This window comes from Monopterus albus, unplaced genomic scaffold, assembly GCF_001952655.1.
Source record: "Monopterus albus unplaced genomic scaffold, M_albus_1.0 scaffold12.1, whole genome shotgun sequence".
Classification (NCBI taxonomy): domain Eukaryota; kingdom Metazoa; phylum Chordata; class Actinopteri; order Synbranchiformes; family Synbranchidae; genus Monopterus; species Monopterus albus.
Genome location: NW_018127892.1, coordinates 4,307,839 through 4,321,532, shown reverse-complemented (window position 1 = coordinate 4,321,532; position 13,694 = coordinate 4,307,839). Strand labels below are relative to the sequence as shown.

The following is a 13,694-nucleotide window of genomic DNA, read 5'->3' as shown; positions in this document are numbered from 1 at the left end:
TGCTTATTAATCCAGTATCTTTCAGCCCTGGTAAACTCCTCAAGATGGACATTGCTTGGTTCCGGGTGGAAAGGGGTCAAGCTCCATTGGCCTCTGCACAGAGCTGTGGAATTTTTCATTAGTGCACAGCTGGGTCACAAGTGGCTCCAAAGCCGTCTTAATATTGTGTAGGCCCACAGATTAGGAGCGGAGAAAAGAAGCCGAAGCGTGATGCTCTCCACCAGACCCTGTCTTTGCATATTTGCAGACTTGTGCTTTAGAACACCTCATATTACTGTTTGTTTTATTTCTTAGACCCAGACCCTTCAGGTCAATCGTAATTATAAAGCCCTCCAATCCAAATGTTGTTTTTTAACCAGTCCAGCGATGAATCTGTAAGATGAGTCACATTTATTTTCACACAATAAAAAAAAACGTAAAGTATCTTGATGTTGGTCGGAGCTTCACCTACTTTTTCACTTCATAATTTAATCTAGTCTTTACAAACTTATTATTTGAACATGAGCTCCTACATGGTGTTTTTTTCTCCTCAAAGTGATACAAGCATTATGATTTGTAGTGAACTGCTGAGGTAACCTTTCATTGAATGAACAAATAAATAAATAAGCCTTGTGTGTCTGTGGGCAGTTATAGTCAGCCGTAGCTCCATAACATGTGAGAGCCATTAGACTTATTGTAGCCATCACTCTCTCCCAGCACTTTCAGAAGCGGCAATCGCTCACAGTGGCTCATCGAGCGGACCGAGGTCTTAATGACGGGCTCTGCTCCATCTCACACAGATTAGTTTGGAAGGGGCAAGCTAACAGGCACTCTTAGAATTATTAAAATGTATTAAATGGGTGCCCATGATTTTAATAGGGGATACTCAGTCCTCAGTTCTTTGCTGTTGGAGGATTTATGTTGTGAAAATGTCACTTCTTCAGCAGTGGTGGCCCTTATACACGACTTACTGGAGTGACAAAGGCAGCGCAAAACGCTTTAAAGTAGCTTTGTAATTCAGTCTTTTAATTTCTTTGTTTAAGGATAAACTCAGCTTTGAGAACAGGTAAAACTGCAGGGAAACAGGCTAAAATACAAAAAACACATACATCTTTACAGCCATAATTTCTGTGCTGGTGCTGTTGCACAGTGTATGTGAACGTATTGTTTGTTCGGAGCTTTTAAAACTGAGCCTAAATGTGATGTTGTGCTCATTTTACATACTCAGGAACACCAGCTGTCCAAACAGCATCATGTGTGCCTTGCCTGCTTACTCTTGTATTTAGATGTGTACTTAGCCTCCTCTGCTGCCCAATACACTGTCCTTTTCACTCCATGAGCTTTGTTCTACCTGTGTGGCTGGGAAGGATTATTTATTTCCGTACTGTTTTCCCAGTGATTCATTAGCAGATACATGTGAAGATGAGGCCCTGAGCCACTTGATGCTACAAGACAGTTCTCAGCATACCGCTGTTGCTTTTAGAGCTTTCTGTGACTGCGGTATCGACTTTATGTATTGTTGTGTGAAGCCTTATCATAAGCTCCTTTTCCACCGCTTGGTATCGGCTCGACTGGACTCGCCTTATTTATTTTTCCATCAGTCAAATGTCTGGGATAGTACCTGGTACCTGGTACTGTTTTAGGTATCACCTCCACCAAAGTTCAAAGTGAGCAGAGGCGATACCAAACGGTGACGTGTAAACACTGCAGACTAGCGATTGGTCAGAGAAATCGCATCATCAGCATGTGAGATGTATGTAACGTGTCCTCCATTGTTACTGTGTCAGTTGCTGACGACATCACGGCAGTGTAATGCGGTGTCGCTATGACAACCAACTACACTGAGAGGGGACCATCTGCAGTGGAAAGCCAAGCACCAGGTACCAAAAGCAAGTAGAGTCGAGTTGAGTTGAGCCAGTACCAGGCGATGGAAAGCACCTACACTGTATATATTTTGTTGCATCTCGTATACATTTATCATCCACTTTATTAGGTACACCTGTACAGTTGTGCACACTTCAATGCAACACTTCCTCCTTAACATCTGTGTCTATGAAGCTCAAAATGTTTCAGTTTCGGTGAAATTGTCATAAATGCATAAATTCATTATAGGTTTATTATTGAGGTCATAATTAAAGGTGGTGTTGTACTGGACTATATTATATTCAGAGGTGTCTCTATACTTTTGTCCTCCCCAGCTACATACATGAGAGGGTCAGAATATTAGGAACACCTCTGAATATAATGTGGTTCAGTACATCACCTTCAACTAATAAAGTGGCTGGTGAGTGTAGTTTGAGTTAAGCATGAATTACAACTTCTCCCGTCCTCTGAATAGGCAAACACAAAAACACTTGTCAGAAAACTATGAAAGAGATATATGGACACACTTTGCATGTTATGCTCTTGCAATCAGTTAGAATACACATGAACACCACCTCCCTTCAAAATGTTTTTCAAACGTTGAGCAATCTGTTAAACACACAGCTCCTGGAATGAGATCATTTGAATAACGACTTAAGGGTTAGAATTTCTTTGTGCAGCTGTGCAGTATAGCGTTGTGTACAGATATGCCTGGGACGTCTGTCTGGCCAGGGACTCGTCAGAGGAGCCGCACATTCCAGCACATGCTGCCATAGAAATAAAGTGGCTGTATTTATTTTCACAATACCAAACGTGTGGGCTAGATGATCCTAGAAACACTTCACTCCAGATTAACCATAACCTCTGTCTTTTTACAGACTCACTCTAGTTCTGTTCAGCAGCTATTACCAAGCATGTTCCCTCTGAGATGTAGGGCAGGTGCAAATGCATACACTAACACCTCAAACACGTCTCCGCTATTATATTCACTACACCAAGTGCAATCAGCTCGTCTCATTCCTCCCCTGTGAGCTCGCAGGCAGCCGGTGCTGCGCTTCAGCGCGGGGAACAAGCAGAACCCTGTGGCCAGAGCTGTGTGATGAAGAAGGCACCTTTGGGCCATTAGTGGTGTACACATCTCCCGTTAATGTGTTTTACTTTTACCTGCTGGGAGTTTAATTAAAAAACAAAGAGCCTCAATTTAAAGACCATTATTATGCTAATGTAGTAAGCACGGGATGGTGATTAAGCAGCTTTTAGAGCTGACTGGAGCCGGCCCTTGGGAGCAGAAGGATGGCACTTTTTATTTGGCTTCATTACTGTCCATGAATCTATGCTCCAAAGAGAAATGCTGATACTATGAAACAAGGTCAGCTACAGAGATTATTTATGCAGACTGCATTATCACTACCACTTTTTTTTTGCACTCTACTACTCATGCAGGCAGAAAGTTTGTTTTGATGCTCCTATTCATAGAGAAAGTATGAATCAGGATATATTTAATTTAGCTTTATTTTCACATCCAAACTCATTGTGTTAAAGTACAACGTCCTTTTGGCCGCTACTTTTATCATCAGTCCTTCTGCAAGCAATCAAAGAGGAGTATTAGCTGAATCCAGATTGCCATTTTTAAGCCAGTCTTGTCAACGATTAGTGTTTGCTGCATCTTGAGGGCAACAGGACCGTGTACATAACAAAGTAATTTTCCTGATGTTTAGAAAAAGTTGAAAAGCTTTACTTTCGTTCATCAGCGTGTAGCGAAACATCTGGGCATCAAATGTTTTCCTCTTAGGACAAAGCTTTTGATACAGTTGCTTAGAGCCAGTTTTCATATACTAAGGCTCTCATGACAAACTAAGAAGTGGCTTGGAGGAGTGGTTTGGAGACCTCTGCTGCCTCTTTGAGACAGATCCATATGTTGTCCTTCCAGGCAACAAACAGAACAAGATTCCACCTGAAAATTTGGACAAAAAATAGGCCACTCATTAAATACAGGCATTTGGTTAGAAATCTTTTGAGGTATGTGATAGTTTGACACTTTCTTGCCAATGATTTAGATGATAAGATCAATACCATTCTTATATCTGTTTGATAAGGCTACAGCATGGGCAGATGTAATAAAATTTTGGACGGAGTAGCCAGGCTGGGGCACAGACTCAGAGAGGTGGCACATTTGAAATGTATGTAAAACGTAAAGTAAACCCCTAGTTTTATGAAGTAATAAACAATACATTATTGATAATCAAATAGTTTTTTTGGGTAAAAATGAGAGACACAGTGGTTTCTTTATCTAACTTTGGCTGCGCTCCTCATTTACTCCTGGCCGGGAACATTGATGCCGCACAGTGGTTCCCCCCCCAGACTGAAGCAGTTCATGCCAAGTACTCCACAACAACGCAAATGGAGAAATGAAGACAAATATCTTGCTGCATGCATGAAATAAAGTAAAACTAATCTGACCTATATCAATTCTAAAGCAACAGATAAATTGTTAGTTGTATTTAAGGCAACCATTGGTCATTGTTTTTCATTTTCATTCATGAATTCTGACAAGCATCATATTCTGACTCTGCCAAGGATGACACCAACCACCCTCTTGGCTCTACCCAGCAGCTTAGTTTAACTTGGCATAAAGACTGGAAACAGCTAGCTCTGTCTCTGTGCAGCGTTAACAGAATCCACCTACCACACACCTCCGAGATTGTTTAATTATCATATTACATCTAATTCGTTTAGTTAGTACAAAGACGAACTGTAAAGACAACAGATCATGGTTTTACTGTACAAAGTGTTGTGCTCTTTTTGTTACTTTGGTGCTTCAAACAGGCCAACAGTTTTCATGTTGCTAGTCTTTATGCTAAGCTAAGTGACTATTTCTTTTGCATCCGGTTTCAAACTGTTTCTGAGTCATGATGCTGGGGCAAGCTAACCAGCTGCTGCCACGTATTTAGCTGACAGATACGAGAATGGTATCAATCTTCTCATCTAACCTTTAGCAAGAAACTGCTTTTCCCAAACTGTTTCTCAAATTTGTGCCAAAATCTTACAATTTCTAGGTTGATCCAAGGAGTAGCCAGTAAAACCACAGGAAATATTGAACACAGTTGGCTGATTGCACCACTTTCGTCATGCCCAAAGACCCATGTTTGACCTGCCTCCCAGAATTTCTCACCTTGGCAATGATTGGCATGGCCACAGGTTTCCTGCCCAAACACAAGAGCCCATCTTCAAAGTAATAGCTTGCAGCTGCTGCCTGGATAATCCTCATCCCCTCTGTCTTTGAAGGGATGCGGTGACATAATAGCCCAAGCTATTCTTCCTTAAATTGTTGTGGTATTTCTCTGGGTGTTGATCAGTAGCAAAAGGGGAGTAGGTGAGACTGTTGCACATGTTGCTAAATGTACCATGATTATCAAGCACTATAAGCAGCTCTGGCCCCCACCCCCACCCAACCCCCATCGCTCTTATTCTTCTGGGTTTCTTTTATCCTGCCCAGTCCTCCTGATGCTCGTCACTGCACCAGAAGCATTAAGTGTAATGTCTGTAGCAGAGAAATCATTGACAACATGTGGTGAGAGCTTAAGATGTTGTCACACTTTAAGTTGCCTATAATCTGTTCAAAGGGAGAGTGCATAGTTCTCCAAAGTGCCTGGAAAAAGAGGGAGGAAGAAGAGCAGCAGAGAGGCGAAAGTCTCTCAGCTGCACTTGGCTCAGCTGAAGTGTGCATCAGACAAAATAACTGTCGGTCCCTGTTGGCTTTTTTCTTCTTCTTTGTAATGCTCCTTTTTGTTCTTGCCTGTGTGTGTGTGTGTGTGTGTGTGTGTGTGTGTGTGTGTGTGTGTGTGTTTGTTTGTGTGGTTCTCTTTTGTTTTATTTTGTTTTTTTTTTGCATTTGCTAAAAACACAGCTTGTAGCATTACATGTCTCAACAGTGTGATAATCTGTAGCAGGGAGGGAGAGACAATCAAAGATAAGAAAGAACAGACAAGGGATTACAGGTATGTGGACACAGGATTAAAAAAGTGGGACGTAATGATGCCTCTGGGAGAGAGGTATGTGCTGAGATGGGCTCTTTTTTTTCTCATTTATGAGTCCAGTTCTGGGGAGGACTGGGTAAATATTGACAGTCCTCTCTGCCTGAGGTGCGGGCATTGATCCACACAGGAGGGTCTCATCACTTGAGCTGTGCGCTCAGGTGTGGGAGGAGGGAAAGCGAGACCTGGGACATGGGTTGTCATGCTGGTCATTCTCTATGTGGTGTTTTTTATAAACAGACTAGCTTAAAGGTGCTGATCAGCCTGTCTCTGTGACACTGGGAGTCATGTTACCAAGCAGCTGAACGTCCATAAAGTGGATTTTAGGTTGGTTACAAGTCTGTATGTAATGGGTCACTGAGATCAAGTAGAGGCAGAATGTGGTAAATAATCACCTAATCATTTTAAGTGTGATTCCAGGAATACCTACAGCTTTTTGATGTCTTTAATGTCCCAGTAGATCTTTACAGGGAGGTTTGAAGTCTCTGTTTCTGCTAATGTTATCAGATATATATATATCCCCTTCTGTCTCTTGTTGGCAAGCTGGCCCACAGGCCTGGTCCTCAAACCACTAATCAGGTAATGTTGGGGAGGCTGAATGGCGTGCCTCCCCCTGGTCAACCTTCACTGCTCACACAGTGGTGTTGTTTTAAAGAGCATTCTTTAGCAGCTGAACTTGGAAAGGTATTAAAGTGGAATTAGGCTCCTCCACAATCCACTGCTTGTGTCATTCAGGGAGTTTGTGTTCTCCTCTCCCCACTGCCACCTCCCCACTCCTCCTCTGTTTGATTGTGGCTAGCTGCAGGAGTGGGACTGACTGTGCCTTTCAAAGGAAAGGGGTAGGGTTAAATCCCTAGTCCACTGCTCCCTGCTAATTCTCCTTGTTCCTTAGAGAAGGATTTACTTCTGCTGCCAGCTTCTCAAAGGCCTTCTCTGCCCATCCGAAAAGTCGCCGTTGCCTTCCTGTGGAGGTGTGGTTGCCATAGAAGGGGCGTCATGCATGGCTATTCCATCTGAACCCTGCTGAGAATGGGGACCAGGGACTGAAAACAGGGAGAAAGTCCGGATTAGACCTGAGGACAAAGCAGGACAGGAAGATTCCAGAAGGGACGAATGGGAATTACAGCTGCAAAAATAATGCAAAGTGACAGAGAGGGGAAATAGAAAAATAATGGCTTACAAGATTAGACTCAGCGAGGAGAAAGAAGAAAGGAAAGAGGGCTGAAAGAGAATGTTTTCATCTAGATGAGAAAGATCTGAGAGAGCGGTCGTAGGTGAATGCAGAATTCTGGATGTATCAAAACCATGCTAACAGGTCGTTTCCTCAACGTTTTACTCTCTTTCTTAGCTTAAGCTGGCAATCATTAGCTAAACATTAGAGTTAGAGCTGGGAACTTGTCTTGACAGATTTATCACCTCTTTTTCCTGATCCCAGCATGTAACACACTAATCTCTCTAAAAACCAGAAACAAGTACCCGAATATTCAGTTTATCTTTGCCGACATAAGTCGAAGTGAGAGTTCTTATTCTTTTTTTTTTTCCAAATTTCTCTTCTTTTTATTTTTCAGTGACCAAACTCATAGGTTTGTTTAGAGGATAGACCTAGTTTGACCGGTCACGTCAGCGAGAACCCTCCTTGTTTGAGAAACATGACAATTTTTTCCCCCAAGGGATTATCCGTGGGGTTTTTCCATAGTTGAATAATAATCTTCTTAACTTATTGTAATAAATGAAAGATTAAAGGATTTTATGAACCCCGAGAGTGCTGGGTCTGATATCTCTGTTGTTTTGCTGCTGCATGGTGGTTAAAAAGGAAAATAAGATGCAGATCCAGATACAAGTTGTGACTGGGACTATAATGGATTAAGATAGTAAAATTACCAAAATGATCAAACTGATCAGTAGCGGAGCAATTATTGTAGAAAGCTGCACAGACAACAACGAAAACCATGATATCTTGTTTCCAGCATGCATGCAGCTGCTCATACACATGCACTTACATGTGTGAACACACACACGCCATATCAGTACTCACTCGGCACCTATAACGACATTACCATAACAAAACCTTCCTTTGGTTTCCCTCCTCTCATATTTGCACATTATATTCATCACTATCGCTCATCCCTGTCCCAAACCAGCAGATGATGTCAATTGCTCCTCTCCCTGTTGTGCACAATGAAATAGATGTTCACCACAAATAGATAGGCGGCTGCCAGCTGTCTTCCAGACCAGGGCAAACAAAGAGGCCGCTAATAAATCCAGCTTTACGGCTGGACACGATCAACCACACTCCCTGCCTTCTTGCTCCATTTAATGTGGCTTCTTCTGAACAACAGAGGACGAATTAAATGCCTCTCAGTCAGCAATAAAACAATGCAAACATCTTCCTGAAAGGGTATAAAAGAAGATGAAGGTGTTGTCTAGGAAATAGTGATAAAGGCACTGCTGGCCATAGAGGCATGATATTAGAGAGTAAGATGAGATATGATCAGAGTAGAGGGCAGCCCAGCAGTCAGCGATGAATCATGATCTCTGATATGGTATCTGATGCATATAGATTATTGTGCATGTAAAAAAAAACCTTGTAAATTGCCAGCAAAAGCTAAATGGGGATCATTAGGGGTTTTTTTTCAGGGGGAGGGTGCCCATGAGTGAGGTCGCTTGGAATGACGCTGGGATAGACCCACCCTAGAAATTTTAACAGATGAGTTGCTGCGAAAGGAGTCCCTTCCTTGGCTGCTCACAGGATCCGCCAGCCAACTTGACTCTTAATCAAAAACCCTTGATGGGCAGCTGAAGTAAGGCTGTGGGACAAAATAAAGCAGCACACCTTGCCAATGAAAAGCACTTAAATTGAGTCACTGAGACACAGCATTTACTGAACAGCAACCATTGTGGCAACGTGGCGGTTACACTGATCTAAAAGAGAGTTATCAAGTCAGTGAATGCAGTAAAAGTGAGTTACATGGCAAATCAATCTAAATTTTGCAAAAATTAGCTAACATTAGGTAGAATATACTAGTAGTTGGTTAAACCCCTGAATGTATCAAGCTGAGCAATGGCACATTTTATTTCTTATGAACTGAACTTTTCATATATTAAAGAATTTATGTTCTATTTCTTCTTTCACAAGCTACATAGCTTTGCTTTAAACAAAATATTCTTTATTCTCAATTTTTTTTCTTGTCCTCTAGGTTGTTTGCGACCAAGTGCAGTGGCTGCATGGAGAAAATCGCCCCCACAGAGTTTGTGATGCGTGCTCTGGAGTGCGTTTACCACCTGAACTGCTTCTGCTGCTGCGTGTGTGACCGTCAGCTGAGGAAGGGCGATGAATTTGTGCTGAAGGAGGGTCAGCTGCTGTGCAAGATCGACTACGAGAGAGAGAAGGACTTGCTCAGCTCGGTCAGCCCAGATGACTCAGACTCAGGTGAGCTCTCTGCACCCTCTCACACAAGGGTGATAACAGCACCATGGTGTTATCGTGTGGCACCGCGGTGTTGTGTTCTTTCTGCTCTGTTCCATTGCAGTAGTAGCCAACATAGACATCCTTCATGCTGGATCTAAACTGAGCATGTTAGTACTATATTATCAGTAGTGAAAGAAATAAGCAACATTTAACTGACCTCAAATTAGTTGCCAGGTCATTTGCTGGGAAATCTGAGAGTTTTCAGAGGTCTTGCATGCAACCCAGGCAGTAAAAATGTCTAACATGACTCCATCTGCAGCTTTTCAATGGCTGATTTTGTAGCATTCTAATTCATGCTGGGAGTGAAGGTTTATGATACAGTAGGAAATGGAAACAGGACAAAGCTAAGCCATCCCAAATTAATGGCTCTCTATGCGTGGGCAGGATCTGGTGCTGGAAAGAATTAAATCACTGTATCATGGTGACTGACAAAGGGATTTGGGACCTTTCTGCAGAACGCCTGCGCCTCTCTCTTATCAGCTCTAGTGTTTCTCGCCTATAGCCTCCACACACAATGAGGCATCTCGCCAAGCCTCACTGTTCACTACCATCTGGCTCACATTTAAACATGCACAAAAGCGGGGAATTTGTCAAATACATCTGTGCCTGTGTCAACTTTTGTCAACTTGTGGGAATATTTGCTCTGCGTCTTCCCCGGTCGCTTGCGTCCCAGTGTATCACACAGTCTTGTCTTTTGTGTGTCTCCAAATTTAAAGATGAAGAGAATGCTGACATGAACATAGGTTAACCTCAGCATGGGGCAGATGAATATAGGTTTTCAGTAGAGAAATGTAGATACATATCAGAACCAGATGACAGGAGACACCAAGCCGTCGTGCGTGTGCCTCACCTCACAGCACCAGACCTCGAAATCGTTTGGTTTGTTAACAGCAGTGCTGGTTCTAATTTGGAAGCACTTGTTTTCATATTTTTGTTATTCATTCATTTATTTTTCATTTTATGTTTACATGACTTTGTGGTCTTTGTAATATGGCAAGTGATCAAAATGCACGGGTCGCTGTGGAATGTATAACCACTGGTTTTGTTGAAGTAACTGACATATTTCATAACCGTATGTAATTTCACATTTATGTAGCCTGTCTCCAAGAAGAGCAGTTTTAGCTATTTAACAAATGAAAGTAATTATATTTCATTTCTTTGCCATTAATAATGGATAAACTTAATTCATGACTGTTGCCTGTAAACCAACACATTTTGCAATGTTTTCATGCTCTTTTCACTAGAAAAATATTCATGGTCATTACGGAAAATATAAGGTCACTCGTTAAATAAAGAATTGTTCTGGGAGGGGATTGTTTGATAGCAGCAAACAGCTAGCTGATTTCACTCTAAACCTACAAATATATTTCAAAAAACCTAATAAAATTATTCTAATAAAATCTAATAAAAAGTCATTTATTAGTTTTAATGGCATTGTTGGATAGAAGCATAAAAATTACACTGATTTTACTACCCAAAACTGCAATATCCTGCTGCTTCTAGTAAAAATCTTGGAGTCCATACAGATTTTGTCATTATTTTAACGTCTAAAACAGAGCAAAACTGTCATTTCTTGTTGTGCCATGGGAGAGACATTTCTCATATGTACTTGTGTTGCCTTTTTCATGGTTCACTTTATGTACCATTCTTATCAGAGATTGATTTAGTGTAACTCAGACAAAGCTGAAAGCCATAAATTACTAGTGACGCAGTATCCAGTTCCTGACAAATATGCATATTTCACCATGCTCTCCAAGCAAGAGCCATAGACTTGTGCAAGTCTAATCAAACATGTGGCCTTTTCCTTTTGTAATAAATTGATAACAAAGTATCAGAAACACATGTGTCTCCTTTGATTGTGCGCTTGTGCTGTGTGAATCTTGAGGAACAGGGAACAATGAAAATATATTTATCAGCAGGCTGTCACTGACAAAGGGTGTAGTCAGTTCAAACGCGTGCTGATGATACAGACAAATGACTCTTTCTGCAGAGAAAAGTGACGATGAGGAGTTGGACATCAAGCCAGAGAAAGGCATAGGAGGCCAAGGGAAGGGGGATGATGGGAAGGATCTCAGGAGGCCCAAAAGACCTCGAACCATCTTGACCACTCAACAGAGACGGGCCTTCAAGGCCTCCTTTGAGGTGTCATCGAAACCCTGCAGGAAGGTAACGCAAACGTTCAATAATCCGTTATGACAAACTGAAGAAATCTAGCAGTACTTTGACTATTCTGGTGTGCGTTAGGCGTATTGGACACATGGATATTTAAATGCCAACCATGAGCCCTACAGTAGTTTCACAAATAAAATTCTCAAATTAAAAAAATCTCTCCCACCTCAGAGCTGCGCTTTGAAGTGGCGAGCAGCATTCTGTTCTGTGTTAACCGAGGCAGGGTGGTGTAACGCGGTCCGCCTGCACCAAATGTCAAACTGAGATAGGAGAACTGCCTCCATAGCCCAGGCCCTAAAACAGTCACTGCAACTGGTCCAAGGCTTTGAAGAGGCAATAACCAAGCGGTCCAGAAAACCGCTGCACTCGCTCAGTGTTCACTGAAATCAAAGCAAATCAAGAGGCAGTGTGCCTGTTGGGAAATATGGCACCCATGTTAAGGAGGCAAAGTATTTCAGGGTGTTGTGAAGTGTTTTCCTCTGTGATGCCGTTAAACCTTCTGTCTGGATGTCTTCAGGTGAGAGAGACGCTGGCTGCGGAGACAGGACTCAGTGTTCGGGTGGTCCAGGTGTGGTTTCAGAACCAGCGAGCTAAGGTGAGAGCAGCTAACACAGCCATATACAACAGCCTTGCTCCGTCTCAGACTCTAGCTAATAAATCATCACAACTATGTGTGTTAAACTTATCACTGCATTCCTTTCACAAATGTAAAAAAAAAAAAAAAACGTATACACACAAGGAGCTGCAAATCTAGCTCACTCTTGCATTAAATGTCTACACCCTCCTCTCTTCTGATTATTATCTTGTGAAAACCTTTGATACTTGACAATGAAGTGTACTCGCACAGAGATTTTATGCAGTTCATTTGAGGGTGAACAGCGAGGAGCATCATTTTTAAATTAAAGAGTGCATGTTAGTTTTGGGAGTTGCTCACAACTTTGACTCCTTCATTTCAGATGAAGAAGTTGGCAAGAAGACAGCAGCAACAACAGGAACAACAGAATTCTCAGAGACTCGGCCAAGGTACGGTACTGTACATACCCTGCAGACACAATAGAGGCTCACTGTCCCACAGGTCTTTTCTGGGAAATTTTTAGCTCCATATTTACTGCATTTTACATTTTCTATTCTTTATTTCAAAGCCCCACTGTACATAAAATGTGTTTTATGTACTTTTCCTTCACCTGGATGTACAGAGTTTGATATTAGGTTGTTTACAGCCTAAATTTCACTTTAAGACATATAGATACAGCCGTGATTCTGTTACATAACAACTAGATCATGGTCCAGTATGCAGCAAGTGTGATGCGGAAACCTATTCAAAGATTATGGATTTTTCAAAGGGTGACAAGGAGTAGATATAATTCCAAGGTATTTAACTTTTTTGTGCCAAAAAACATGTGAGGCAAAAATGATTGTTTAAAGCAGTGGATTTAGTGTATACGTGTCCAGTATATTAGAGCATAAAACATGTCTGGAGGGGGTTTTCTTGGTATCATAGCAGTATATAGTTTTAAATGCTGACGTCAAACTAGTTAAAAGCCAAACAGTAGTACCATGGGAAATACTGAATGTGAAAATATGAGCTTCTTCTCTTGTCTCTTCAGTAATGACACTGAATAACAGATTACAACCATGTCAGTGTGTAAACAAGAACACTTCACATTAAAAGTAAGCTTGTAATGCTGTTTGGAAGACAAACAAATGCCAGTGTCATTTTGCCAAGCCACTGCAAATGAAAGCATAGGGGGATGGGCTCCGGTGATGTGTCCCTCTTAGCTCTCAGTTTCACTAGAGCAGTGTTTGTGAAGAGAACCGTGAGAGAAACCACAGGAATGAATACTGTTTCCATGGGGCGACTAACAGGCATGCAAAACAGGTATTTGGAGCTGGCTGTGGCTATCTCTCATGTGCCCAACTCCCTTTATTTTTATTAGGATTATAAAGTTCGTTGTCTGCAAAACTAATTCAAGTGAGCTTGTGAAATTCTAAGCTATTAAAGGGACTCTAGAAGGAAGAAACATGTCCCTACTGTTAATGTTGTCATCGTCTTGGGTTTTTCCTGTTCATCCTCAGCCTTCTGCGTGTACACATTGTTCATGTCTGCAGTTACATTGTGCAGACTTGTCCCAAGTTTTTTTTTTTTTTTTTTTTTAAAACATCTCTTTTATTGTTTTTTC

At 41.7% G+C, this 13,694-nt stretch overlaps 1 protein-coding gene across 6 annotated transcripts in view; it reads left to right on the top strand.

Annotated features, from left to right (window-relative positions):
* lmx1bb (LIM homeobox transcription factor 1, beta b) overlaps positions 1-13,694 on the top strand; it is a 49,329-nt gene that overhangs the window by 33,003 nt on the left and 2,632 nt on the right. For all 6 annotated transcript variants that reach the window (XM_020590287.1, XM_020590288.1, XM_020590284.1 and 3 more), the window contains 4 exons: positions 9,074-9,306; positions 11,336-11,511; positions 12,032-12,109; positions 12,471-12,537. In XM_020590287.1, the coding sequence (XP_020445943.1) occupies positions 9,074-9,306; positions 11,336-11,511; positions 12,032-12,109; positions 12,471-12,537 (554 nt within the window). The remainder of the gene's footprint in view (positions 1-9,073; positions 9,307-11,335; positions 11,512-12,031; positions 12,110-12,470; positions 12,538-13,694) is intronic.